The sequence below is a fragment of the Aethalodelphis obliquidens genome, unplaced genomic scaffold, assembly GCF_003676395.1.
Source record: "Aethalodelphis obliquidens isolate GAN/ISIS:26980383/991018 unplaced genomic scaffold, ASM367639v1 scaffold47, whole genome shotgun sequence".
Classification (NCBI taxonomy): domain Eukaryota; kingdom Metazoa; phylum Chordata; class Mammalia; order Artiodactyla; family Delphinidae; genus Aethalodelphis; species Aethalodelphis obliquidens.
The window spans coordinates 9,467,188-9,492,803 of record NW_020837991.1 but is presented as its reverse complement, the minus strand read 5'-3'; the positions used below and the strand labels follow the sequence as shown (position 1 = coordinate 9,492,803).

The 25,616-nt window shown below is 46.7% G+C and overlaps 1 protein-coding gene across 1 annotated transcript in view; it reads right to left on the bottom strand.

The window, feature by feature from the left end:
• Window positions 1-25,616, bottom strand: part of CLASP1 (cytoplasmic linker associated protein 1) — a 272,968-nt gene that overhangs the window by 219,248 nt on the left and 28,104 nt on the right. The window contains exon 4 of the mRNA XM_027082432.1: window positions 18,646-19,125. Within this exon, the coding sequence (XP_026938233.1) occupies window positions 18,646-18,840 (195 nt within the window). The 5' untranslated portion in view covers window positions 18,841-19,125. The remainder of the gene's footprint in view (window positions 1-18,645; window positions 19,126-25,616) is intronic.

Genomic DNA, 25,616 nt, shown 5'->3' with positions numbered 1-25,616 from the left:
AAAAAAAAAAAACTACAATGAGATATCATCTCACACCTATCAGAATGGCCATCACCAACAAATCTACAAACAATAAATGCTGGAGAGGGTGTGGAGAAAAAGGAACCCTCTTGCACTGTTGGTGGGAATGTAAATTCATACAGCCACTATGGGGAATAGTATGGAGTTTCCTTAAAAAACTAAAAATAGAACAACCATATGACCCAGCAATCCCACTACTGGGCATATACCCTGAGAAAACCATAATTCAAAAAGAGTCATGTACCAAAATGTTCATTGCAGCTCTATTTATAATAGCCAGGACATGGAAGCAACCTAAGTGTCCATCAACAGATGAATGGATAAAGAAGATGTAGCACATATATACAATGGAATATTACTCAGCCACAAAAAGGAACGAAGCTGAGTTATTTGTAGTGAGGTGGATGGACTTGGAGACTGTCATACAGAGTGAAGTAAGTCAGAAAGAGAAAAACAAACACCGTATGCCAACACATATATATGGAATCTAAAAAAAAACAAAAAAGTGGTTAGAAGAACCTAGAGACAAGACGGGAATAAAGATGCAGACCTACTAGAGAATGGACTTGAGGATACGGGGAGGGGGAAGGGTAAGCTGTGACAAAGCGAGAGAGAGGCATGGACATATATACACTACCAAACGTAAGGTAGATAGCTAGTGGGAAGCAGCCGCATAGCACAGGGAGATCAGCTCAGTCCTTTGTGACCACCTAGAGGGGTGTGATAGGGAGGGTGGGAGGGAGGGAGATGCAAGAGGGAGGAGATATGGGGACATATGTATATGTATAACTGATTCACTTTGTTATAAAGCAGAAACTAACACACCATTGTAAAGCAATTATACTCCAATAAAGATGTTAAAAAAATAATAATGGAGACATCGGTCGCATACCATAGAATTCATCCTTTTAAAATGTACAATTCAGTGATTTTCAGTGTCTGCACAAGGCCGCACAGCCATCACCACTATCTAAGTCCAGAACACCCTCATCACACAGAAGAACCCCCGTCACCCATCAGCACTCACTCCCCATTACCCCCACCCCACCTCCTCCCTCAGACCCTGGCAATCTCTAAAGGATTATAATTGTTACCAAGGCTGTTTTGTTAGGGAAGGGGACAGGAAGAGGCAATACATGCCTTCAGGGCAAAAGATCCCCACTCTAACGGCTTAAAATATATAAAGAACAAGCTTCAACTCCAGCGTATGCATTGGTGAAGATAAATCAGCACTTTCCTCTTGTATTAATCCTCCTTTTACTATAAAGCAGGAATCAAATCACACAGCCAGCATTGGCTTCCTCTGACTGCCCTGCTGATCACCTCTGAACATGTGGCCATGGCATATTTCACAATCTTCTGTCTCAAAATTCTGAGGCAAAAATGAAATAAAATCCAGCAATCACCACAAAAAGATAAATGTAAAAAAAAAAGGGGGGGAAGGGGTAAACTAAATCATGAAGATAAGCTAAATTCGTACCAATGTTTGCTCACTTAGCCATCAAACTCATCAAAACAGTTCCTGTGTTGAACGCATAACAGATTTTCTACAGATTTTTTTCATCTTTTTCAAGCAATCAGATGAAAATTGATGAGAAAAAAGTAGGGCTGACATAGTTGAATATGCTGAGTGGATGCGTGACCCTAACTGCAATACTGCTTGCATATCAGTCATATTTTAAAAGTTACTTTACTGTAACCATAATTCCAAGAGAGTAATTAAGGAACCGTTTTAAGCTACCAGGGACCCTCCTTAATTTCGGACGTGCAAATGTGCGCCTACCAAAGGCATTGCTTTTTTGCAACAAGTCTGACTTCTGCAGCAGACAGCATGCGTGGTATGTCATCCCTATCACTTCCTGACGAATATCGTCTCAAAAGCAGCTGAAGAAGAAAATTCTTTAATTTCTGTTTATAAAAATAACAAACACCTACTGTGAAACATTTAGAAACTACAGGAACATGGAAAGAAAACCCATCGTCTATAATTTCCCGATATAGATTAATACCATTCAGATTTTCACACAGCTCCTTCCAGATCATTTATTCTACACACTTGTGCACAGTTGAGACCTTGCTCTATATAAATTTTGCTCCTGCCTTTTTCACTTTACATCACCCCATCAGCGTTTCCCCACTGAAAAGTCTTTACAGACTACCCTTGAGCGGAGTACACCATCTTCCTGATAAACGGGTGGAAATACATACCTCTCATATTCTCCTAATGCTGCGTATTTGAGATTTTCCCAACTTGAAAGCCACTATTTCTAGTTTCAAATGACTTTTTGTTCACCATGCACACATTTCTTTCATGGGCACGCACATCCTGTGCACAGAGGTCACACATTTTCATTTCGGTTCCAAAGGACTGGGTTATTTTCAAGTTATTGTGATGCAGAGTCACTGCCAAAACCCACATTCCTGTCTGAGAAAAAATATCACCCATATCCTTAGGACTCTGGAATGAACAAACAATGAGCCGTAAATTCTTTAAACCACTTAGAAATGAAAGGCCATGCCCTCAATCAGTCAAAAAGCGTTCTCTTCTACTCTAAGCTTGCATCAGAGCCGTCCCCTGACCTCTAGCACCAAGAATGTGGGGAGGGAAGATTCATTTTGTCTGACTGTGTCACTTGGGCAACGGCTATCTTACAGAGCTGACCTTGAATTTCACCCTCAGACGCGCTCCTCAGGCAGACCAGTGTCTCACAAAGGTTACTGCAGAGTCAAGGGGCCACTTCAGGAAGAAGGTTGCTGCACCCCAAGCCGAGCCTGCTGGCAGCCAAGCCCTCAGGACAGCAGGACAGCAGGTCAGCACGTAAAGGAGAAGCAAGACACCAGGGCCCGCTTTCAACTACTGACCCAGCCAAATACATGCAAGCAGAAACTTCCAGTTCTTTATCGCAGTTCAAGCGCACATTACTTTTTAAAATTAATGGGACTTCCCTGGTGGCGCAGTGGTTAAGAATCCGCCTGCCAGTGCAGGGGACAAAGGTTCGAGCCCTGGCCCAGGAAGACCCCACATGCTGTGGAGCAACTAAGCCCGTGCGCCACAACTACTGAAGCCCGCGCACCTGGAGCCCGTGCTCTAGGCACTACCTGTGGACACCAAGCCATTTCCCAGCCACCGTGACGAGACCCTGTGGTGCTCCCCTCCCTCCTGTCTCACAAGCATCTGCTGAACTTACCCCTGAACAAGGTGGATTCAGCCTCAAAGCTTTCTGAGGCTGAAAGAGGGACGAAAAGGCCTTGCCACCCTACAAACGTCCAGTAAATTCCAGTCCTGTGCTCTGTGCCCTAGAGGACATTGCCTAAACTTGAGGAGTCTCTGGGCTAACCAACCTCTGGGAAGTGGGGTAAGAGCGACGCATAGGAAAACCTACTATTATTATCTGTGACACGTGGCAGGAGGTCGAATACCTGGTGACTCTGTTCACGACGTTCAGACAGTTCCTCTTCCACAACTTCCCTCACCAGTTATTCATTTCGACAAAATACGCACAGCAAACACCTCTAACGCACTTTTAACTCTACTCAAGCGAAACCATCTTCCTCTTCTAGAGCCCCAGCCAAGTGCCCATCAGGCTACTGTCTCCCCACCCAAGCCCTGTCCCTCTCCTGCTCACAGGTGTTCTCTTTTGTTCTTGACTGTGATCAGTTCTGTGCTGATCTGAGAAGGGAAAAAGGGAGAGAAGAAAGAAAGAGCCCACAACCCATCTTAGTACACATGTTAATGCACGGAGAGGCTGGAGCCAGTAAACTTGCACCCAGTGCCCTGTAGAGACACACGGCAAAGCTCCCTCAACTACAGTCTCCTGAAACGAGGCTGCTTTGCAACCAGACTTCTTCCGCCCCTGTGGCCTCTCTTTCTGCCGCTGTTGGGTTGTTCTGTGACCATTTAAACCCCTAACGGGTACCCAAAGGTAAGTGGTGACAGTGCTGGACCCACCACAGAGAAATTATCACAGCGGGTGCTGTAAAATCATCATAAAGCCTGCAAGCCTGCAGCACGGTGCACCCGTCAAGCACTGCCTGCGTACGAACTCTTTCGCCCTCACAACAACCCTGAGACGGATACTGTCCCCATTTTACAGATGAAAAACTGAGACCGAGAGAGGTTAAGTAGCCTACCCAGGATCACACAGCCAGTGAGAGGGGGAGTAAAGGAAGGAGCATGTCCTCTAACCCTAGCGGTCTGGCCCCAGATTCCAGGCTCTGAAACTTTCCATTAGGAATTATGTATTTTACCGAACTGGAGCCGCCTTAGAAGAAAAAGGGGGGAAAAGTACCAACCAGGAACTGTTGAGTGGAAGCCGCAGCATCACAAAGGGCTTCTTAAACATCTCTGCAGCCTGGAAGCATTTGCCGGCAAGTGACAAAAACAACAGCCAGAGCAGAGGCAGGCCATGGTCCCAGAGGATGTGAAAACAATCGCCAAAGCAGGGTTCTAGATCACGGCTCCACAGAGACTGAGCGCGGGAGCTCGCCTGTGTCGGTGTTCCATTCCTAGAGGTACACCGCCGCCCTAAACCAGGAGGACCTCGTCTGGGGGCTGGCAAAAGAAACAGACCAATTTTTTCTATAGAAAGGGATCAAGATCTCAGCCTGTAAAAATAAATCCTTCTAGCAGATGCAAACTATTATACAGAGAATGGATAAACAACAAGGTCCTACTGTAGAGCACAGGGGACTCTAGTCACTACCCTATGATAGACCATCATGGAAAAGAATGTATATAACTGAGTCATTTTGCTGTACAGCAGAAACTAATACAACACTGTAAATCAACTATACTTGAATAAAATGAATTTTAAAAAATAAAATAAAATTTTTAACGATGGGCCTCAAAATACAAATCCTTCTCCCAAGGCACTCGAGGTTTCTCTTCAGAGCGTCTTCTAGATGGCTTTCTGTCCCGCCACCTTCAACCTGTTGGCTCCACTTGCTCCGTTATTAATGAGAACACTGGCAGAAATGCATCTCGAATACGAATAAAGCTGACCTGTGTAGAGAACTAACAGTGTTGAGGGCCCGAAGTCTCCTTAAAAAAGAAAAGTTGTTTTTAATGCCAGATGTTACAAAAGAAATTTCCAACACTGAAATACTTAATGCAGTAGTAATGTGAACATTCTCTTTTCCCTTAAACGCTCCCCTCCCGCTTAAAAACACTCCATTAATAGTGGGACACATGCCATACCAGATTTTTCCTTGGCATTCTAGCACCAAATGCCAGTGTTTTTACGGTATTTTATGGTAGTCTTCCTGTATTTGAAAAACGTGAAGTCTGAATCATTTATGTACTGATGTACATGGAGAGTTAAAGCACAGATATTAAAGCAAAATATAAGCCCCTATGTACATCAGTGATGCGTATACATAAGGTTTTCTTGAAGTCAAGTATGTTCAATAAGCATTTAAAAAAAAAAAAGTCCCCGTATATCAGCTATCCTCGGTGTGTGGGCGTGTCCCCCCCTGTGCCCACATCCCCCTGTGCTTCGGGGCCCTGGGAGTCTAAACCTCCTCATTCATTTTATATGTGGGCTGTGGCCCACACACAGCCAGCCAGGAGCAGCCCCCCGGGGCTGGGCTGGAAACACGTCTGCCACCGGCCCCCAGGCAACACTCACTGGGAAGCGCACTGGCTTTCGCCCACCTGCTCTGAACACACTTCTCTCAAAGTAGCATGACTAGGCAGGAAGGCTGACTCTGACTAAAGTAAGTCGTCCTAGGGAACAGAAGGTCTGGACGAGAAAACAGACCTGGAGCTGCAGGGAAGGAGAGCAGGAGTCTAGCCCCTGACACAGGGAAGCGGCCCAGACCCGGGAGGCTGGAAAGCAGGCCTGGAGCCAAATCAATCTCCTGAACATCACATCACCCCTCCCCTCCTAGTTGTAAAGCTACTCCATTTGGGAGCTCCGACAGAAGTGAAAGGCCCAAACTGGCTCTCAGAAAAATGTAAGTGATAAATCACAAACGTAAGAGGCTCAGTTTCACTCGTGTTAACTGCCGTTTCCTTAGTTACAACAAGACACCCAGGAATGGTTTCAACCGGACAGGCAAACGGTAAGCAAATGCACATCTGAAACGTTAAAAACCAGCCTGTGACTCTGTACGTCCATCGATACATAAGTGATCCAGGCTTCAGGTGTCTAAACTACGGAAAGAGTGGCATTATACCCCTAAACACGCCGGCATCTTGGTACCAGAATTACAAACACGAGTATAATAACCACCAAGAATAAATAAGTTCTCAGCTTAAAGGGGCTGGGAAAGGTGGAAAAGCTCTCACTGGACGACACAGTGAAAAGCCCACATAATGCAGGGTCATCAGAGGAGAGAAGCAAGGCACAGGCACAGGTGGCAGGCCAGCCCTGGAGCGCGGGGCACCTCTGGGCGCCAACTCCTGAGTGTGCGGAGCAGAGGTCAACGGCACCCCAAATCCACGCCAGCGAGTACGACAGCTGCACTGCCAGCCTGGGCCTTCCACGGGGGCCCTGCAGCCTCTCAAGCAATCTGAGCTACGAGGTCCTCACTGCCCACAGTGCCCCCAGCCAAGCCCCCTTTCTCCTAGGGGAACCGTCCCACCTCCTCCAGCCCCCGACGTGCAGGGCTCTGAGAGAGGCCACCACTTCCCTGCGGCGCCACACCTGCCTGGCCACAGCGAGTGGGCCAAAGGCTTGGCGGCATGTCTCACTCCCAGCTGGCAGAATAGAGATTCTTGCCCCGGTGACGGGGCCGCAAGATGTGAGGTGGGACCATGGTGGCCACGAGGGCAGTGCTGAAGGGAGAGTCCAGAAGCCAATGGCCAGACAGAGCAGACGCCCCCGCCAAGGCCCCGCGCGCTCTCCACCGTAAACCACGGCCCCGGCCAGGGGTCTGCCCCAATGATGCCCTCTCTGTCTTGAACTGGTTTGAGCTGAGTTAACTGTTCAATACAAAGTCCATCCAAATTCCTCACCTCGAGCAGAAAGGTTAGTATCAATCCTTTTCCTCACAAAGCTGTTTTTTAAAAAACGCTCCTTAGGTTAGGCTACAATTACATGAAGAATCAAGGAAGATCAGACACATACCCTCACTGTCCAACAAAAACAAAGTGACTTTATTCAGTATCTCCCATCTTAGGCCAGTTAAGATGCGCTGCTATTTAGGTTCTACTAGATGGAAAAAGGAAAGGAACATTCCAAAGAAATGGATTATGGTGGGTGTTTTCCTCACAACTCTCTTATTCATTCTGTGGGGTTTTTTTTTTTAACAAAAGCTAATGGGAATAAATAACAACAAATAGAGAGACCCCACTTCTTTAATCCACTTCAGGGTAGACTCTGTCAAGTTATCAGGCCTCCCTCCCCCTGACCACTGACATCCCCTACTCTGCTAATGTTTGAGATGGCCCAGACAGAACCTATTTGCATCAAGCATTTAAGGGGGAAATGAGATTAAGAAAAATTAAATTATTTACTTTATATCCTCTTAAGATTTGCTTTTATCTGAAAGGTCAGAAGCAGAAGAAACATTCTCCAACACTGTGCCTGGCAACACAGAGACATCTTTTGCCCAGCAAAAAGGAAAAACATTTGGAGAAAAAGTAACACCCAGGACCCAGGAACGTACGAAGGCACTCACACAGCACCGGTGGGTGGGCAATACGGCCTGCTCGGACCCAACACTTCAACCCTTCAGAACTTCCAGCGCAGAGACACACAAGAGGGCAATACACGCGTATGTTCAAGGATGCTCAGTGCAAAAAACTAGAAACAGCCTAGATGTTGGCAACCAAGTATGGATAAAGAAATGACAGCTAAAAACTCATAGAAGAAAATAGTGCATTAAAGCTACATTAAATCACCCTAGTCCACACCACCCACATCAGCACCCAGAGCTGCTGGTCCTTCAACAGCTTCCATGGCCGCTCGGGTCGGTAGTCAGGTCCTACTAAGTTGCCAGAGGGCAGTCACTCCCTACGGCCCCCTCCAGGCTCCTCCACCCGGGACTCTAGCTCCGCCTCACTCATGAAGGACCCGCCTCACTCGTGTAGGACAGGCCCGCTTACGTCAAAACATCATCTCTATTGAGGCCTGCCACATGCTCCTCTGTGTAGTCACTGAGCCATCTCCCTTCTCTCATCCAGAAAAGGCCCAAAGGCCATCTCTTCCACAAAGCCTTTAATGAGCATGATTAAACACAGAAATCCCTACCCACCATCAGGCCTGGCACCAAGCACTGCCTCCTCTTCCAGAACCCCATCCACACGGTCCACAATGGACAGCCCTCTTTGCCCCGACCCCAAATACCCTGTGAAAATCAGCTACAGCCAGATAATTCCTCTAGGCCAACCTCCCTTTCTCTATTTCAAGCCACTTTCATCCAATTTCTCTGGATTCTTTGCCGTGGTCCTTGTCACAGACTCTCCCTCTACTTAACCTGTTAAAAAGATAACTCAGGGACTTCCCTGGTGGTCCAGTGGGTAAGACTCCACGCTTGCAAGACGGGAGCCTGGGTTCGATCCCTGGTTGGGGAACTAGGTCCTGCATGTGTGCCGCAACTAAAGATCCCGCGTGCCACAACAAAGATCCTATGCGTGGCAACGAAGAGCCCACGTGCCGCAACTAAGACCCGGCACAGCCAAATAAATAAATAATTTTTTTTTTAAAGATAACTCAGTGGGGTCGGCTAGCTCTTGGTTATCTTTTCACCCTGGATGCCATCTGACAATTTCCCCTTAGCCCAAAACTCTAGCTGGTGAATTCTGTCTACAGGAACAGCTGAATAACCTGTGTCTCACTCAGTACCAAAACAGGATGGAAGGGGCAGGGCACAACCTTTGAAAGAATGACATAGCCCAAGGGCATGACATAAACTGATTAGAACCAAATGGGTCCAAGATGGCGGACAAGTCGACTTCCACTAGACCTTGAGCCTCAGTACACGCTCACTGTAACACATCAGCCAGCTCAATGACACACCCACAGGCGCCATGACAGTTTCAAGGCCCCCCGGAAGGATCAAAAAATGGGCACTGGCCCAACTCCTAGAAATCCCCACCCCTTCCTGAAATAGCTGGAATACTCCTCCCACCCATTAGCCTATGAAATTACCCAGCCCTGTAAAAACTGACAACCCCATACCCTGGTGCCTTTCTTGCCTTCTGAGATGGCCCACACTCTGTCTGTGGAGTGCGTGTTTCTCTCTGAATAAATCCACTTGTTACCGATCACTTTGTCTCTCACTGAATTCTTTCTGCTACGAGACATCAAGAACCTGAGCTTCATTAAGTCCTGAAACCAGGTGTGTGATCTCAGTTGGAAGACCGTGGGTTTTGGCCGGGTTCAAGTCCCAGCCACGTGGACTCAAGTGGGTTTAGGCTGGGTTAGAATCCCAGCACATGGGTTCAAGTCCCAGTCTGAGGTGCGCGGTTTCAATACTGTCTTCTGTCTCATCTGTTTTTCAAGCTCTCCTTTTTTCCCCCTCATGCAAAGTGTCCTTTAATACCCTGCTACATCCAGGAAGGCATTTTGTTGTTATTTGCCTTTCCATATTCCTTTCACAGTTGTTAAAAAAGGGTATAGGTAGCCATCTCTCCATTTCTATTTTGGCTGCTAGGAAGCCCAGAGCTCAAACCAAACTTCACCACATTATGTTCACAAATTATTAGGTTGCCTTAAATTCTTTACAAATATAAATGTACCTAAATAAGACTAAATTTAAACATTTTTTTCTTTCATCACAGTAGTTCCTTTGGGGAATAACTATCAAAATATACACTTAATTCCTGCTATATAAATAGACAAAGGTTATACATTTCAAAAATATATGAAGCCAACTAATAAATGGAGAAGAAATGATGGAATCAGAAAATCACCCTTTGGGGATTCCCTGGCGGTCCAGGGGTTAGGACTCTGTGCTCTCACTGCTGAGGGCCCAGGTTTGATCCCTGGTCGGGTGGTCAGGGAACTAAGATCCCACAAGCCTCGCAGTATGGCCAAAAGAAAAAAGAAAGAAAGAAAGAAAAGAGAATCTCCCTTTGGCATCCAAATAATTATTTTAGACAAGGATCATCAATGGATACTAAAGCTAGTAGGTGACAGTTTGATGACAAACAGGATATTTACAGTCTCAAAATATCTCCCCACAAGCTACCTACTAATTATAAAAGGAAAAAATATCGACTTTTGGAAGCAACCTGGCAAACACCTCTTTCACCAAGTGGGACAAAGAGATACCACGTGCCTCCTGATGTGATACACCGATCACTTCCATGGTATTCTGCCAAAACGCATAACCTTAACCCAATCCTGAGAAGCAGCCACGGAGCTCAAATGGAGGGGCTATACGAAACAAACGGGCTAGCAGTAAGCCGAGAAAGACAAGGACAGACTGGTGATGAACTGCTCCAGACCAAAGGAGACCGTACAGGTGAGAACAAAATGTAGCCTGTGAGCTTGGACTGCATTTGCACCAGAAAATTTTTTTTCTTTTGCTATAAAGGACATTTGTAGGACAACAGGTAAAATATGAATAAGGCTCACAGACTGGATATTAGTACTCTATCCATCCTAATCCTGCTCTAGATACCTGTGTAAGACTACGTAAGTGAACGCCCATGTTTTTAGTAAACGTGAATATGTCTTAACAACTCACAAACGATAATAAAATGCACATACAGAGAAGATAAAACAAGTGGTGAAGTATTGCCACTGGGGTCTGAATGAAACACATGGAAATTTTTTGCACTGGTGTGTTGGCTTTGGGCTTATTTGTTATGTGAGGTATCATGACATTAGTTTCAGGTGTACAACGTAATGATTCGATATTTGTACATGCTGCAAAATGATCATCGCAAGAAGTCTAGTTAACATCCATCACCATACATAGTTACAGGAAGTTTTTTTTGTGATGGGAACTTGTAAGATGTGCTCTCTCACCAACTTTCGACTAAGCGATACCCGCTGCATGTTACCCCCAGTACTTAATTTGGAGCTGGAAGTCTGTGCCTTTTGAGCCTCCACCCATCTCGCCCAACGAGGACCCTTCCCTGTGGCAACCAACCACCTGGGAGCTTCGTTTGTGTTGTTTTGTTTAGATTCCACATACAAAATCATACAGGGTGTGTCTTTTCCTGTCTGACTTAGTTCACTTAGCATAATGTCCTCAAGGTCCAACCATGTCACAAATGGCATTATTTCATTCTTTTTCATGGCGGAATAATATTCCATTGTGTGCGTGCGTATAATATTCCATGTGTGCGTGCGTGCGTGTTTGCGTGTGCGCGTGTGTGTGTGTGTGTGTGTGTAGACACACCACATCTTCTTTGTCCATTCATTGACTGATGGACACTTAGGCTGCTTCCATATCTTGGCTATAGTAAATAATGCTTCTTTGCACTGTTTTGTGAAACTTCCCTGTAGGTCTGAGTATTTTCCAAAATAAATACTTTAAAAAGTATATACTGTCATGATTCTATTAGGACCAGCCAAAGAACTGTTTTAAATACACTGATCTTAAATAATGTTGGTTTTTTATTAAAGTACAAAATGAGTGGCTTATCTCTCACTGAGGACCTGGCCTCCTAAAGTCATCACTGGTAGCTGTGAGGTATGTCCTTACACTCTTTTGCTCTGATAAATATGCTATAAATATTGTCGCAACGTTATAAAGGAAGCCGTACTGCATGGATGCGGGTGTGGGCTCGAAGGTCAGACTATCCAGATTAAAATAACTTTCTAGTTATATAACCCTGGGCAAGTTGCTTCACTGCTCTTCTCCCAGCTGTAGAACGGGACCAATCCCAGGGCTTGTCACGGGGTACCTGCCTCACAATTACAGGAGGCAATGACCGCCAAGCGCTTCAGGGATCCCGCACGCGAGTGCCTCATAAATGTGAGCCATGCGTACACATCAGCCTCGTTGTCAGCTCCACGCTCTCACCCCAGCTGCTTCTTTTCCTTTTTGCTTCGACATCCAATTTATGACTTCTTTTATCATATGTATCCTTATTTCAATTTTAGCTTTCTGAAACCAGGCAAAGTATTAAAAAGAACAAGTGAAACCCTCCGAAAACAGGGGTCCTCGATCAGTGGACTGCCTTTGCCAGTAGGTTTTAAACTCACCCTCAGAATTTCCGGCCAGCGGCTGCTCTGCTCAGAGCCTCTGTTATCAACAGTGCAGGGTTCAAGGATTCTTATTGTATTACAAAAGATCCAGGCCTCTGCTCCAGGGCACAGGCTGACAAGGACTACAGGAAGGCACACTAACTCAGTCCCACCTAAAAGTTCACTTTCTATGGATCTTGTTATCATTGGGCCCAATAACTACATATCTTCATCTGCTTCTTTTACTGACCACGTGCTGCTACCAAGCAGTCCTGGCACCTTCGTACACTGGCTCACTGGACCCTTATAACAATGCTATGTACCAGGTATCATCAGACCCCCTGCACAGATGAGTAGAGTGACCTGCTCAAAAGTCTAAGTGGCAGAGCCAGGACGGGAATCCAGACTGCTCATGCTCCAACATGAATTATTCCCAAATACACTTTGCTGCCCTTGCATATACATAAACACATATTCAGGAAGAAATGCCATTAATCACATACATTAAGGACACCATTTTTATTTGACAAGCTGCATAAATTTTCTTGCAATAATTTTTCCTGGATTTTTTTTTTTTTTTTTTGCCTTTGCTTAGCACTGCTTACTGTAGCTTTCCTACTTGCGAGAGGCACCTGTCTTTTTAAACTACACCCAGAAAAATTCACCTCTTGCAACCCACAGGACAATGCTGCAGGGGAAACCTGGGAAGAATGAACAGCCTCTGGAAGGCCTCACCGCTAGGTCAGCACCAAGCCAAGAACAGAAACGGAAGTCACTTAATCTGAATCCAATCATCTTGTGGCTCTCCTCTCAAGGGCAAAGGGGGAAAATAAAAGCCTCAATGGGAGCCAAGGTTCTAGAGATAGGCAAGGGGAAACAGAGGGGCCTCCAGGTATCTGTCAGCACCTGCGCCTCCAGCCATAAAGGGCACTTGATCTGGGGCAGGGGTCACACTGCGCCCCGAAAAGCAGCTAAGGAGAGACTAAACCTTCTGCAGTCTGCTTCTGGGCACTACGGCATTTACAGACGCTCCTACGATGCAATTTAACAGTTGATTATTCCCTACCCTACACTGTGCCCTGTCCTCTCATCTGCCTTACCTGTCCCCCCTTTACACCATGAAGACCATTAGGGTGGGGAGGAAGGAAGCCCTCAGTTAAGAGGGAACCTACAAATTTCAAATACAAGTCAGCATGGCCTGGGCCTTGAGACAACAGTGCACAGGGCTGGAGTCCACATATATTAGATTTAGACAGAGCGAGACTGCCCAGCGCTGGCCGGACACCGTGAGGGAAGGGACCGGGCCTGTCTTTTCCCACGGTATACCCACCCCCAGGGCAGTACCTGCACAGGATAAGTGCTTAATGTACTTCAGCCATTGCATGGACACCTGGGTTCAAGTCCCAGAAACCTTAATTACCAGCTCTGTCGCCTTAAACAAGTTACCTGATTTATGTGCACGTCAATGTCTTCATCTGTAAAATGAGGATAACAAGATCTACTTCACATGGTAATGATACGTTAAAATGAACACATCTTTAGCACAACTTCCGGTACATAGGAAACGTCCCATAACCGTGGGTCATTATTATTATTCTACAATATTAAATACGAGTCCACAGTCACTTATCTAAAACTCTGGAGGCCAAATGTGTTCTGGAACACAGAATTTTCACGTTTTAGAAAGGTAAAATGCTGCACACAATTTTAGACAGACAGACAGGCAGGGACAGATGGATAGGTGGATAGATGGACAGATGGATAGATGGATAGATAGGTATCCCCTTGAACAGAACCTGGGCCAGCACCCACCATCAAACGTGAATATTTCTACAGCACAACATGCCCTAAGCAGGTAAGTAAGGACCATAAGTAGTCTCACATCAGTTCACTTCACATCAAATGAAAAATGAAGAACACTAGGCCTTCAGAGATTTGGGGAATTTGTAACTGCAGAGAAGGGACTGCGGGACTATATTCACAAAAGCACCTGGTCCCCACTGGGATGCTCTGTTCCGATCAGCCCACTAGACACGCACGTTCCTGCCCTGTGAGAACCCGCCAGGCTGCACGCACGGAGCTGTTTGGCTCAGTACAAGTTGCTCAGATGACCTGGGAAAGCTGGGAAAGGCTCCCTCAATTCCCTCCAACTGCCATGGCCCAGGTGGCCTCCCCAGGTGAGCTCACTCTTACCTTCACCCCTTCTCACCTAAAGGGGCAGGGGGAGACAAGAAAAGTGGCTGGTGGTACATCAGGAATCTACTCCACCATCTTCCTCTTTCTTTGAGTTTTATTCAGGAAAAACAGGAAGAGGAGACCACATCAATGAGGGCAGCCATATTCAAATTTTTCGTTGTTTTTTTAATGTCAAACTAATCTAGAAAAGAAGCCCCATAATCAAGAAGAAGTCTCCCATCTCCTCCGTGTCTCCCACGGTCACGTGACATCGACTTACGAAGCTCTTCCAGCAACGGGGTGGGGTGGGGTGGGGTGGTGAAAGGTGCCCCACAGTGTAGCCCCAGGGTGTGCCGCCTGTATGAGGACATTACTTAAAGAACCAATTACTCACTCCCCAAGGTGACCCAAGAAAGTCCAAAGCTGAAACTGAGCAGGACCTGTAGGGGCTCCTGGGTACGGGGAGCCCTTCCGTTCAGCCTCCATGACCTTCCCTGAGTTCCGAGGGGCAGATTCCACCGGTTGCTAATCCAGGAAGGGAGGGGATGGAGAGACATGGGAGGAGCAGCCAGGAAACAACAGTGCAGCCTTGGGGCAGGGTCCTGGTTCCTCCTTAAGGAACACTTAGTTTTCGAGAGCAGGAGCCTGCTGTAACCCCCTCTGCCTGGCAAAGCAATAAAGTTACTCTTCTACTTCACCCAACACTCTGTCTCCGAGATTCAATTCAGCACCCCGTGTAGAGAGGCACCCGTGATCACAGCCAGCTCACAGCAGATAACCAGCAATAGGCTAGCAGAACGCATACTGACCCTAAAATGAGTCTGCACAAGAGAGCTAAAATGCTCCGAAAGCAAACTGCGTTCTATTTAACCTAAATGAATGCTCCGTTATTCCCAACTTATGTGCAAATTATAAGGCTCGCTCTTCCCCCAGTTGAATCACGAGTGGTTCCCACCAGTAAAGGAGAAGCCTTTACACATAGTAGGTGCTCAATGTTCTAGCTAGTGCCGGGGTTGGCAAACTACGGTCCAGGGGACCAACTGACCTTCTACCTGTTCCCGTATGTTAAGTCTTGCTGGAACACAGCCACACCCATTCACAAACACATTCTCTGGGGCTGCTTTTGCATCATAATGGCCCAAACGAGTTAAATATTTACAAGAAGACCACAGGGCCCACCAAGCCTAATATGTTTACCTCTATTCTTCAAGTTTGCTGACCTCTATTCTTCTGAAAGGAACACTGGCTAGGAAATCTGACAGACCTACATTTTTTTTTTTTTTTTTTTTTGCGGTACGCAGGCCTCTCACTGTTGTGGCCTCTTCCGTTATGGAGCACAGGCTCCGGACGCACAGGCTCAGCAGCCATGGCTCACAGGCCTAGCCGCTCCGCCGCACGTGGGATCCTCCCAGACCGGAGCACGAACCCGTGTCCCCTGCATCAGCAGGCGGACTCTCAACCACTGCGCCACCAGGGAAGCCTGACCTACATTTTTTTATTATTTATTTATTTACTTGGCCACGCTGCGTGGTGTGTGGGATCTCAGTTCCCCAACCGGGGATCAAACCCATGCCCCCTGCAGTGCAAGCATGGAGTCTTAACCACTGGATCACCAGGGAGGTCCCCAGAGAGACCTACATTTAAATCCCAGTTCCATAATCACAAGTAGAAATTACCTCGCAATTCTCAGTAATTTCAGTGACCTCATGTATAAAATTAGGATACCACTATCTACCTTGCAGGGGTGTTATGAAGATTAAATGAGATACTGAATGCACACGGTAAATAAGAAATGATAGCTATTAAACTTTAATCAAAACCAGGTACAAATCTGTCTACCATGTTAAGAAATACTCAAAGGTAAAGTGATTCAAGCTTCAGCCAACTATTTTTTTTAAATAAGACCTTGTGCTTGCATTCATCTACATTCCCTGCTAGGAAAAGGAATAACAATACCCAACCACTACTGTTTTGGAAAGCCAAAAGTACTTCCCTTTTCCTCTCTTATCTTTTTAGTCCTGAATTTAAAAATAAAAAATTTCAAGAAGCCAAGCTTCAGAGAATTATTTAATACAAAGTGAATCCCTTCGAATAAAACTTAAAGTGTACTTCAGGCTCTGAAGGAGAAATCTTGCTCTACGATAAAGGAAAAACTCAGGTATGGGTCCCTAAAAGATACGTTTCCAGATTTCAGTAAAGCAACCAGGAACACTTGCCGAGAGTATGCCTAAGTTCCTGAGTTCACACAGGTATCCAGGATTCGTTGAGCACCTGCTATGTTCCAGGCTCTAGGCTCCAGGTGTGAACAAGGCCCATAGTCACCATACTTAGAGACCTTAGAGACCAGGGGGGGTGCTCAGCACTGGGTCAGATCAGAACCACAAGACATGGCCTTGACTCCAAAGCCATCGGTATGAAGTCACACAAGATATCAGAGCTTGAGGGCCCTGAGAGAAGATGTAGTCAAACACCTGCCCTGCACAGACAGGTAAAGTGACTTGTCCATGACGGCACGCGAGTCAGCAGCAAACCCCTTCTTCCTGCTTTCCTTCCCACCGAGCTGTCTTTCTTAGAAAGTACTTCACAAAGGGTCAAGTCTTAACCTTTCACTCCTTTGTGACTCTGCAATTCCTATTACGAAAAAAAGACCCAGTCTTCAAACCTCTGGGCTCCTGCAGACAACGTTACTACTTTCTTCTTCTGTCTTCCCACCAAATTCTGTGCATCTCTATTACTGCACACTCAACACTGACTGGAGCCACTCCCTTATTTATTCATGCCCACTCCGCCCCCCCGCCCCCCAGACTACAAGCTCCTTGAAGACAGGAACCAAGTCTTAATACTGACTGATACTCCTATCCCTCACCTCCTCCTTCCTATCAGGAGTCCGATACCATCCGAGTACCCCGCCTCTTCCACACGGCCACACGCTTCGCTCAGGGGAGGCTGAACCCCTTTGTAGGACCCGGAGGTTGAGCGTGACGGCTGAAGGCCACCGTGGACACCTGTCCATTTCCAGCGATACTATGGTGGGCACGCAAAGCCATTCTGGCCAATGCGATGTAAAAAAGTCTGCTGGGGAGCTTCAGAGAAGGTTTCCTCCCAAGTACCAAGTAAAAGACACAAGCAGACATTCTTCTTCCCTGGCCATTGCATTAACTATGCAGACTTAATGGAAATTACTCAATCTCCTTATGATAGATAACTTTAAGTCAACTAAGTCAGCGTTCAGTTACTCTGAGCCAGAAGCATCCTGATTTGCACACAGAAAGGTTCGTGGAGCCGTGATTCAAACACAGACAAGGAGACTTCCCAGACCTCAAAAATGTAAGGGACTAGAGAGTCTCTATCACCCTCCCCTTTGTAACGCTCCCACCACCCAGCAGCCACCACTTGTTAATTTCAGCTAAATGAATAAAACAGATGAATGAAACAGGAAATTTAAGCTCGGCCTTCAAAGACTATTAGGGTAAATTTTATGTCGAGTTTTAAGTGAACTATTAGGGCCCGAGGTAACCGGTCTAAAGCCTGCTGACTCTTAGATAAGATCAAGGTTTAATGTAATTGGAAAACAGTCTATACTAGAGCAAACAAAGAAATCCTGTAAGCACCCTTTCCAAGTCCGAATCCATGTCAGAAGACTGGTTCAATGAAAAAAATCACAAAAGGTTCTGTTTCTGGAAGCCCGACTGTCTATAATGTCTATAGCACCTATTAGCACATGTCCCACGCTGTCTTCCCCCTCAACCGGATCCAAAGGGGCCACCTTCTTAACAAACTAAAGGTGGGGAGGGCGAGGGGGGGAAACGACACCTCTTCAGCACTTTGAGCCCAGCCCAGTTTTCATTCATGGGACCCCGCCTGGCCCTTCCCACCCGCCAAGGGCACCTGAAGAGCCTTGATCTTTGGAACCTAAAGGATATCCTCCAGGCCTTTACACACAAGTCACCGGAGGGCCCTTGGCTGAGTACCTGGGCCGACTTCAAAACAGCTAAAATGCAGGTAAAATGCCCACATCCTACTGCCAATTCCACCCCCAGAGAAAATCGGTGAAGCCACTTGCTCTTCATGAAGGGCTACTCACTGCTAGACGCGATAGTCACTTTAACTTCAAGGCTGCAAATGCTTGCAACCTCTCCCACATAAAAGCCTCTCTTTATCCGGTCACTTGGCCTTCTCTCAGTGCGCTAAAGGACAAGGGGTTTTCTGAGCTCCAACAAAAATCAAAGAAAACTCTACTTGCTCTTACTGGAAAGCAAGGGATCATGCTGACGGCTCACAAAGGGTTCTCCTAGGACCCATTCTGATCCCCCACGGCTGCCCGGCCACCTAGAAGAGCATCTTCCAGCGCATGGCTTACCTTGTAATTGCTGGAGTTCACCCAAAAGGTAGCGAGTCCGTCCACGAGTTTGTCTAATGTGGTCTGGTCATGCTCAAGGTCGGCAGACTTCTGTTTGTCTGAGAAATAGTCTATCAGTTCTTGGCCAACCTGCAGTCGCTTCCCCACATCCTTCTGCAGCACCTGTGCCAGGCAGGCCTCCATGCGAGGCTCCATGGTGGAATTCCAATCCAGAGCCAGCCGAAGCTAGAGGGCAGTCAGGGTGACACCCTCCCAGCAAGCGTCCCCGGGAGGCGGCCTCTTTGTTTGCTGAAGGTTACTAAGAGCCTGTGTTTCAGAGATGCAATCTGGGGAATGGCAACAATGCACCATGTGTGTCTGAAGAGCAGCTGGTAGGATATTAAAAGTCCAATTTAAATAACTAGTAGGGGAGAAGGGAGTGAGTGGCAGAGTGATGTTCTCCTCCTGGGTCTGGAATACTTCATAATTCAGCAGTCCATTCTGAAAAGTTAGAGAAGAGAACGACAAATCAGCACAGGTAACAAAACTCTCCAATGCTCGGAAACGTTCAAAGACAAAGCAGCTCACGCTGCAGCATCGTTTATAAGCACAAGTGGAGCGAGAAGCATGAACGCTTGGCAACCATATCCGAATAACATAATTATTATTTTTATCAGGAAGAACACTGAAGCCCAAAGCAAAGAGCCAATGAGCTTGACAGTTGGTGGGTTGAGGTTTTTCACAATTTTCCAGTTTGTAAATGCACCAGTCAGGAGAGCAATCATCTGCTTCAGCTGGAAGATTTATTTGTAGCTTAAATTTTGCTTCCCACCAAAAACCTAACACCACTCTGTGTCTGAATCCTGTAGGTACTGTAGCTTATTGTCTCACTCTCAGTTTTCTAAAAATCCAAGTGCTGGAAGTGAGGCAGGCTCCACAGAAACACCACTGACCAAACTGGCCAGCCCGGTAACACTAACCAAAGCCGAAGGCAGCACCTCACCAAACTTCTTGCTCAGCAGCTTTAAACAGGGTGAGCAGGTAGTGGTCCCTGCCTCTTCCTCCAAAGAGAGTGATGGAGGGAGAAAAGGAAATAGGCTCACATTCTGATCACATTCTATTGACACAGTGTTCTCCACTGACAATAGCACCAACTGGGCTGGGTGTTTTGTTACAAAATCAGACCTCAAAATCACGCTTGGGGTAGCGCAAAACACATGATATGGGGAAAGTACCAAAATAATTTTCATTAGACAAATTAAACAGGCCGACCATCTAACCTACAGCTGCTGGAACAACTGTACACATTTATATGTTACAATTTCTTCTCTCAATTCCTTCCATTCTAACCCAAGAAGACGCACAGAAAACCTGTCTTCAAGAGGCAGCATCCCCCCGACACTGTACCAAATAGAAACGTTCTTCACGCCGACAGCAGACGCCGACTCTCAGGGGTTCAGCAGGTAGAGCTGACCTTATAAATCAAGTAACGTTAAAATTCGGTGCAGGGTGACTCTTCCAGTCTGAGCACAGGGAATCTCTCCCTTCCTGTCATCACCCCCACCCCATTCCTCCCCACAGCAAAAAAGCACAATGCTCCCTCTGAGTTCTAGAATGAGAAACAAGTCAAGTCATTCAATGAGGAAAACCCTCCTGCAAAGTCCCTGGCACTTAATTACCCATCTTCTGCTTTACTTCCAATCAAGAAGACTCGCTGTCGCACGTGGCAATCCTTCCTTAAATGGAGGAAATACACGCTTTCCAGTCATTTCCACACCCTGAAACTAGTCCCTCCTTCCCAAGAAAGAACTTCAAATACAGAAAAGGACCTATTACCCTTCACTCCAACTTTTAGTCCAAACAAAATATCCCCAGTTCCCTAATGAGCTCCTATGTCGGACTAATGAAGGGTTCAGTGATACAGGAAAAGTGGAGAAACCAACAGAACCTTTTCTTTCTGGGCCCAATTTTAGCCCAATAAGGAGCTCTACATTGTAAGCAAAGGGACAAATTTACAACTTACAAAGTTGTCAGCCCAAGAAGGAGCTTACAACTGAGATATACTATTGCTTACAAGGTCAAGCTTGTGATAGATTAAAAAGGGCCACAGATGCTTTGCTACTCCCTCTTCCACCGAGGTGGGGTCTCATCCCCCCACAGTGACCCTGGGATTGGTCTGAGCCTTGCTTTGGCCAGTGGGAAATCAGAGACTGCAGGAGCGAGCAGAGGTCACGTGGAGCTTGCGTGACTGCTGTGCTGTCAGAAAGCTGGTCTAGACTCCTGAACACGAGAGGCCATTAGAGGAGAACCAGCATGCTTCAAAAACAGCCGGCAGCACCTGCCAGACACGTGAGTCCACGGAGGGACCATTCAGCCTCTCCTGTCATCCTCTGACTGCGGCTACACAAATACATCTAAGGAGACAAAAACCACCAGGTTAAACCACAAAAGGGTAAGAAATAGTTCATTGTTGTTTTAAGCCACGAGATTTGTGGTGCTTTGTTACACAACAGTAGATATCTGATACACTCCTTCTTCCCCTAAACATCTATCTTTCATTCTCAATGAAAAGAATCTCATATCCTTTATTCCTTCAAGGGGCCTAAAATCAACAGACACTAACCAGCAATGATGATGATGATACCGTTTTTGAGCAACCACATGAGGTGTCAGGCTCTATGCTAGATGATTTGTACAGACTATCTCTAATTCTCCAACCCACTCTATAAAGGAGATATTAACATCCCTATTTTACAGAGGAAGAAACTGAGGCAAAGGTAAGTAATTTTCTAAGGTTGCGTGGCCATAAGTTTCCCTTCCCCACCTTCAAACCCTTGTTACTACTAGTCTGGCCTAGTTCTGTTCTGACTCAGGGAAAGAAGGTCAGACTTCATGCTTAGCTGGGAAGCAACAGGCAAGCGAGTGAAGTCTCCACTCCCCAGGGAGGAAGGAGCCCTGCATTCAAGTCTCTTTCCTGTGATTTTTAAAATACATATTATATCAAAACTTCCTCTTCAGCTGGAATTCTGTAAGATTTCTAACAAATAAGTATATGCTTCTTGATCGTAATTATGCAGTAAAGCTTTAGCATACTCAAAAGTAGGTCACAAACTCCTTACGGAGGAAACCCACAGAATGAGATACTAGAAGCCCTCACGCATTAAGCAGACTGGTCCTCTCTGTTCTCTCTTTTTCTCCTTAATTTAAAAAAAGAAGTAACGGATGATCCCCTCCTGCACAAAAGTACAAGACCTCCCTCCCACTGGCCTGTCCCCCAGCCACTGCGTTTCCCCACCTAAAAGTGAAGACTGTCGCTAGCTTCCTGTACCTCCTTGCACAGATATTTTTAGCTACCCAAGCAAATAAGTATATGTGTTCTCCCCTCTGTACCCCCCAGGGAGAGTTTCCTAAGCATTTAAATTACATCACAAGAAGCAGCCCAACTCTGCTGCAGGCCAACAGGAAAAAGTTAAAAAATACCAGGTTCCGCAAGAATGAAGAAACAGCAGGACAGCAGGACAGCCTGATGTAATGTACACATGTGAGACAGCCTCCAGTCTTGACTCTGCCCTTCCTGAGTGGCAATGGGAAGAATACTGGCTCCACATTCATTAAGTAAGATTAAGGGTGGGAAGGGCTTGCACAGGGCATTTTTGTTTGTTTTGCGGTACGCGGGCCTCTCACTGCTGTGGCCTCTCCCATTGCAGAGCCCAGGTTCCGGATGCGCAGGCTCAGTGGCCATGGCTCACGGGCCCAGCCGCTCCATGGCACGTGGTATCTTCCCAGACCGGGGCACGAACCCGTGTCCCCTGCATCGGCAGGCGGACTCTCAACCACGGCGCCACCAGGGAAGCCCTGCACAGGGCATTTTTAAAAAATAGCTCCAGGACTTCCCTGGAGGTCCAGTGGTTAAGACTCTGCACTTCCCAGGCAGGGGGCCCGGGTTGGATCCCTGGTCGGGGAAATAAGATGCCACATGCCACGTGGCGTGGCCAAAAATAAAATAAAAAGTACTTTACATTAAAATAAATAAATAATAAAAAATAGATCCTCTCTCGATCGCTTACTTACGGTCCCTACTCTGTGGCACTTGGGCCACAACCACAGATGAGTGCCGAGGACAGGGGCAGAGAACAGAACCAGCTGTGAGCTCTGATCTTCTGCGTCTACTACAGGCTTCTCCATAAGAGAAGTTCAAGGTAGGACCATTTTCACTCGTGACCGAAAACAGCAATGAGTTAATATTTCTCCTAAGTGTATAGACTGGCTGGGCTCAGCTGGCAGGTCCTTCTGCTAATCTTGCCTGGGATCACTCAGGCAGCTGCTGTCATCTGCCAGCCTGACTACAGCTGAAGAGTCTACAGTGGCATCACCCACATGTCTGAGGCACTGATGCTGGCTGTTGGCTGGACCTCTTGCCACACGTGACCTCTAACCACTCAGTAATATAGTCTGCAGTTCACTATACGTGGTTGGAACATTCCAAGATGGCGAAGGGAAGTGGCCAGGCCTCTCAAGGCCCAGGACGCAGAACGTGCAAATCACTTCTGCAACATTCTATGGGTCAAAGCAAGTCACAAGGTCAGCCCAGAACAAAAATGTGAGCAAATGGATTCTACCAGTTAAAAGGAGCCACAAAACATTGCAGCCATGTGCTTCAATCTAACATATATGTAGTCATGTATGTAGTGGGTATCTGTAGAATGACTACATGGATGGGGTAAATACATTTGTCTTCTCTGTCTGCCCATTATCTTGATTACTTTTATTTAACCATCAATTTATCATATATCACATCTCATTACAGAAGATACAAAAGAAATGACTATAATCTATGACTTGACTTGAAAACGCTTCCAACTTACTTGGAGAGAACAAGAGATACGTACTCACAAAAAGCTTGTCAATGTGAGAATTCAGCACAAACACAGGGACTTCCCTGGTGGTCCAGTGGGTTAGACTCCACGCTCCCAATGCAGGGTGCCGAGGTTCCATCCCTGGTCGGGGAACTAGATCCCACGTGCCACAACTAAAAGGTCCCGTGTGCCGCAACGAAGATCTTGCATGTCACAACTACGATCCAGTGCAGCCAAATACACAAATAAATAGTAAAAAAAAAAAAAAAAACAAAAAAAAAACCCACAAACACAGGACGCACAGTTAGCAGACTTCACAGATAGAATGCCGCACCTGCCAAATAAGGGCTATGAATAAGTACTGTGGTTGTTTAGAGAAGGGATGGATCAAGAAGGCCTAGAGTGACCAAGTCAAAACCAGTCAGACAAGGCTCAGTCTAAGCTTTGTCTCGAAACATGGACAGGACGTCCTACCTCAGTTATGGCACTTAATAGGGGGAAAAAGCCTAAGCAAGTGAGGGATGTGGAAACTTGTGAACGGTTGAGGGAAGAAGTGTGGCAACAGAGACAGTGAGATACCTCTGAGATGGGCAAGCATTATTACTCCCACTTTTTTTTTTTTTTTGGCCGTGCAGCTTGCGGGATCTTAGTTCCCCAACGAGGGATTGAACCCAGGCCACGGCAGTGAATGTGCTGAGTCCTAACCACTGGACCGCCAGGGCATTCCCATTACTCCCACTTTGAAGATAAAGAAATGAAGCTTAGACAGGTTAGGCTAAAAAAATTTAAAAAAAAAACAGGGGCTTCCCTGGTGGCGCAGTGGTTGAGAGTCCGCCTGCTGATGCAGGGGACACGGGTTCGTGCCCCGGTCCGGGAAGATCCCACATGCCCGTGAGCCATGGCTGCTGAGCCTGCGCGTCTGGAGCCTGTGCTCCGCAACGGGAGAGGCCACAACAGTGAGAGGCCCGCGTACCGCAAAAAAAAAAAAAACAACAACAACCCTGCCCAAGATTTTAAAGCTAATAACTGTCGGGTGGTAATTGAAAATCAGATCTGCCTGGCCCCAAAGTTAGTATTATTTTTGTTATACTACAATACTATATACCACTGCCTCACTGAAAGTTCAAAGTATGGGTACTTAATAACTCAAACATGAAAATGTTAAAGTTATATGGGGCATGAGAAGTAGAGGATTAAGAAACAAGAAATCAAATTACAAAGCACTCAGGAAGCTTCAATAAAATAATATTCCATATCACAGCATCAAGTAGTACAATTTAAATTACCAGCACCAGTGAATCAATAAGCACATCAAAAATTTCCCTGGAAAATATGTAGAAAGCAGGCATCATAATGACAAGCCAACCCCGAAAACTAGAAACGAGCAGAACCAATCCACAGTAGGCAAAAGCAGCTGTTTCTATCAATAAGACAATTTTTCTGCCTTATCATCATTTGTATAATTACGATATGGTGTGAACCTTTAAAGACGCCCGGCCGTGCCCCGCCAGCAGTGATTCTCTCTCCTCCTTGGACATCCCACAGCCCACTCACTGGTAGCCACACAGTCACTCAGTGAACAGACCCTGGGCCAGCGGTGTGACAAGTGCCCCAGGCTAACTCCTGGAAAGCACAAAAGGTAAGACTTGGTCAAGGCCCTCAAGGAGGTCATTGCCTGGAAGAAGGACGAGACAGAAAAGCAGGCGGTGGTGGCGGTACACGGACAGGCCCTAAGCCGGGGGCCTGGACATGGTGCTACAGTGGCAGAGAAAGGAGAAGCGGCTGCCTGAGGGAATTCAGCGGGGCACTTCAGGATGGGCCCCTGCCACGCACACCAGGCAGATGCAGCACCCCCCCCCCCCCCCCCCCCGCTCCGGCTTTCACACGTCACTCCCCCAGTCACTCCTCACCCACTGCGGATGCGGCCTCCAGCCTCCCTGCCTCCTTCCCCAGCTCCTCTCATCTCCTGTAGCGGCTTCACCACCCCTCGGCTGACAACATCCGCTCCTTTCAGCCTTCTGTTCTAGGCCCCAGCAAGCCCTCCTGGCCTGGTCCTCAGTTCCCTGCCATGCCATCCTCCTTTCCCACCACAACTGCCCGTCCCTCCAGCTCTTTTGTTCAAGTGCATTGCCTCAA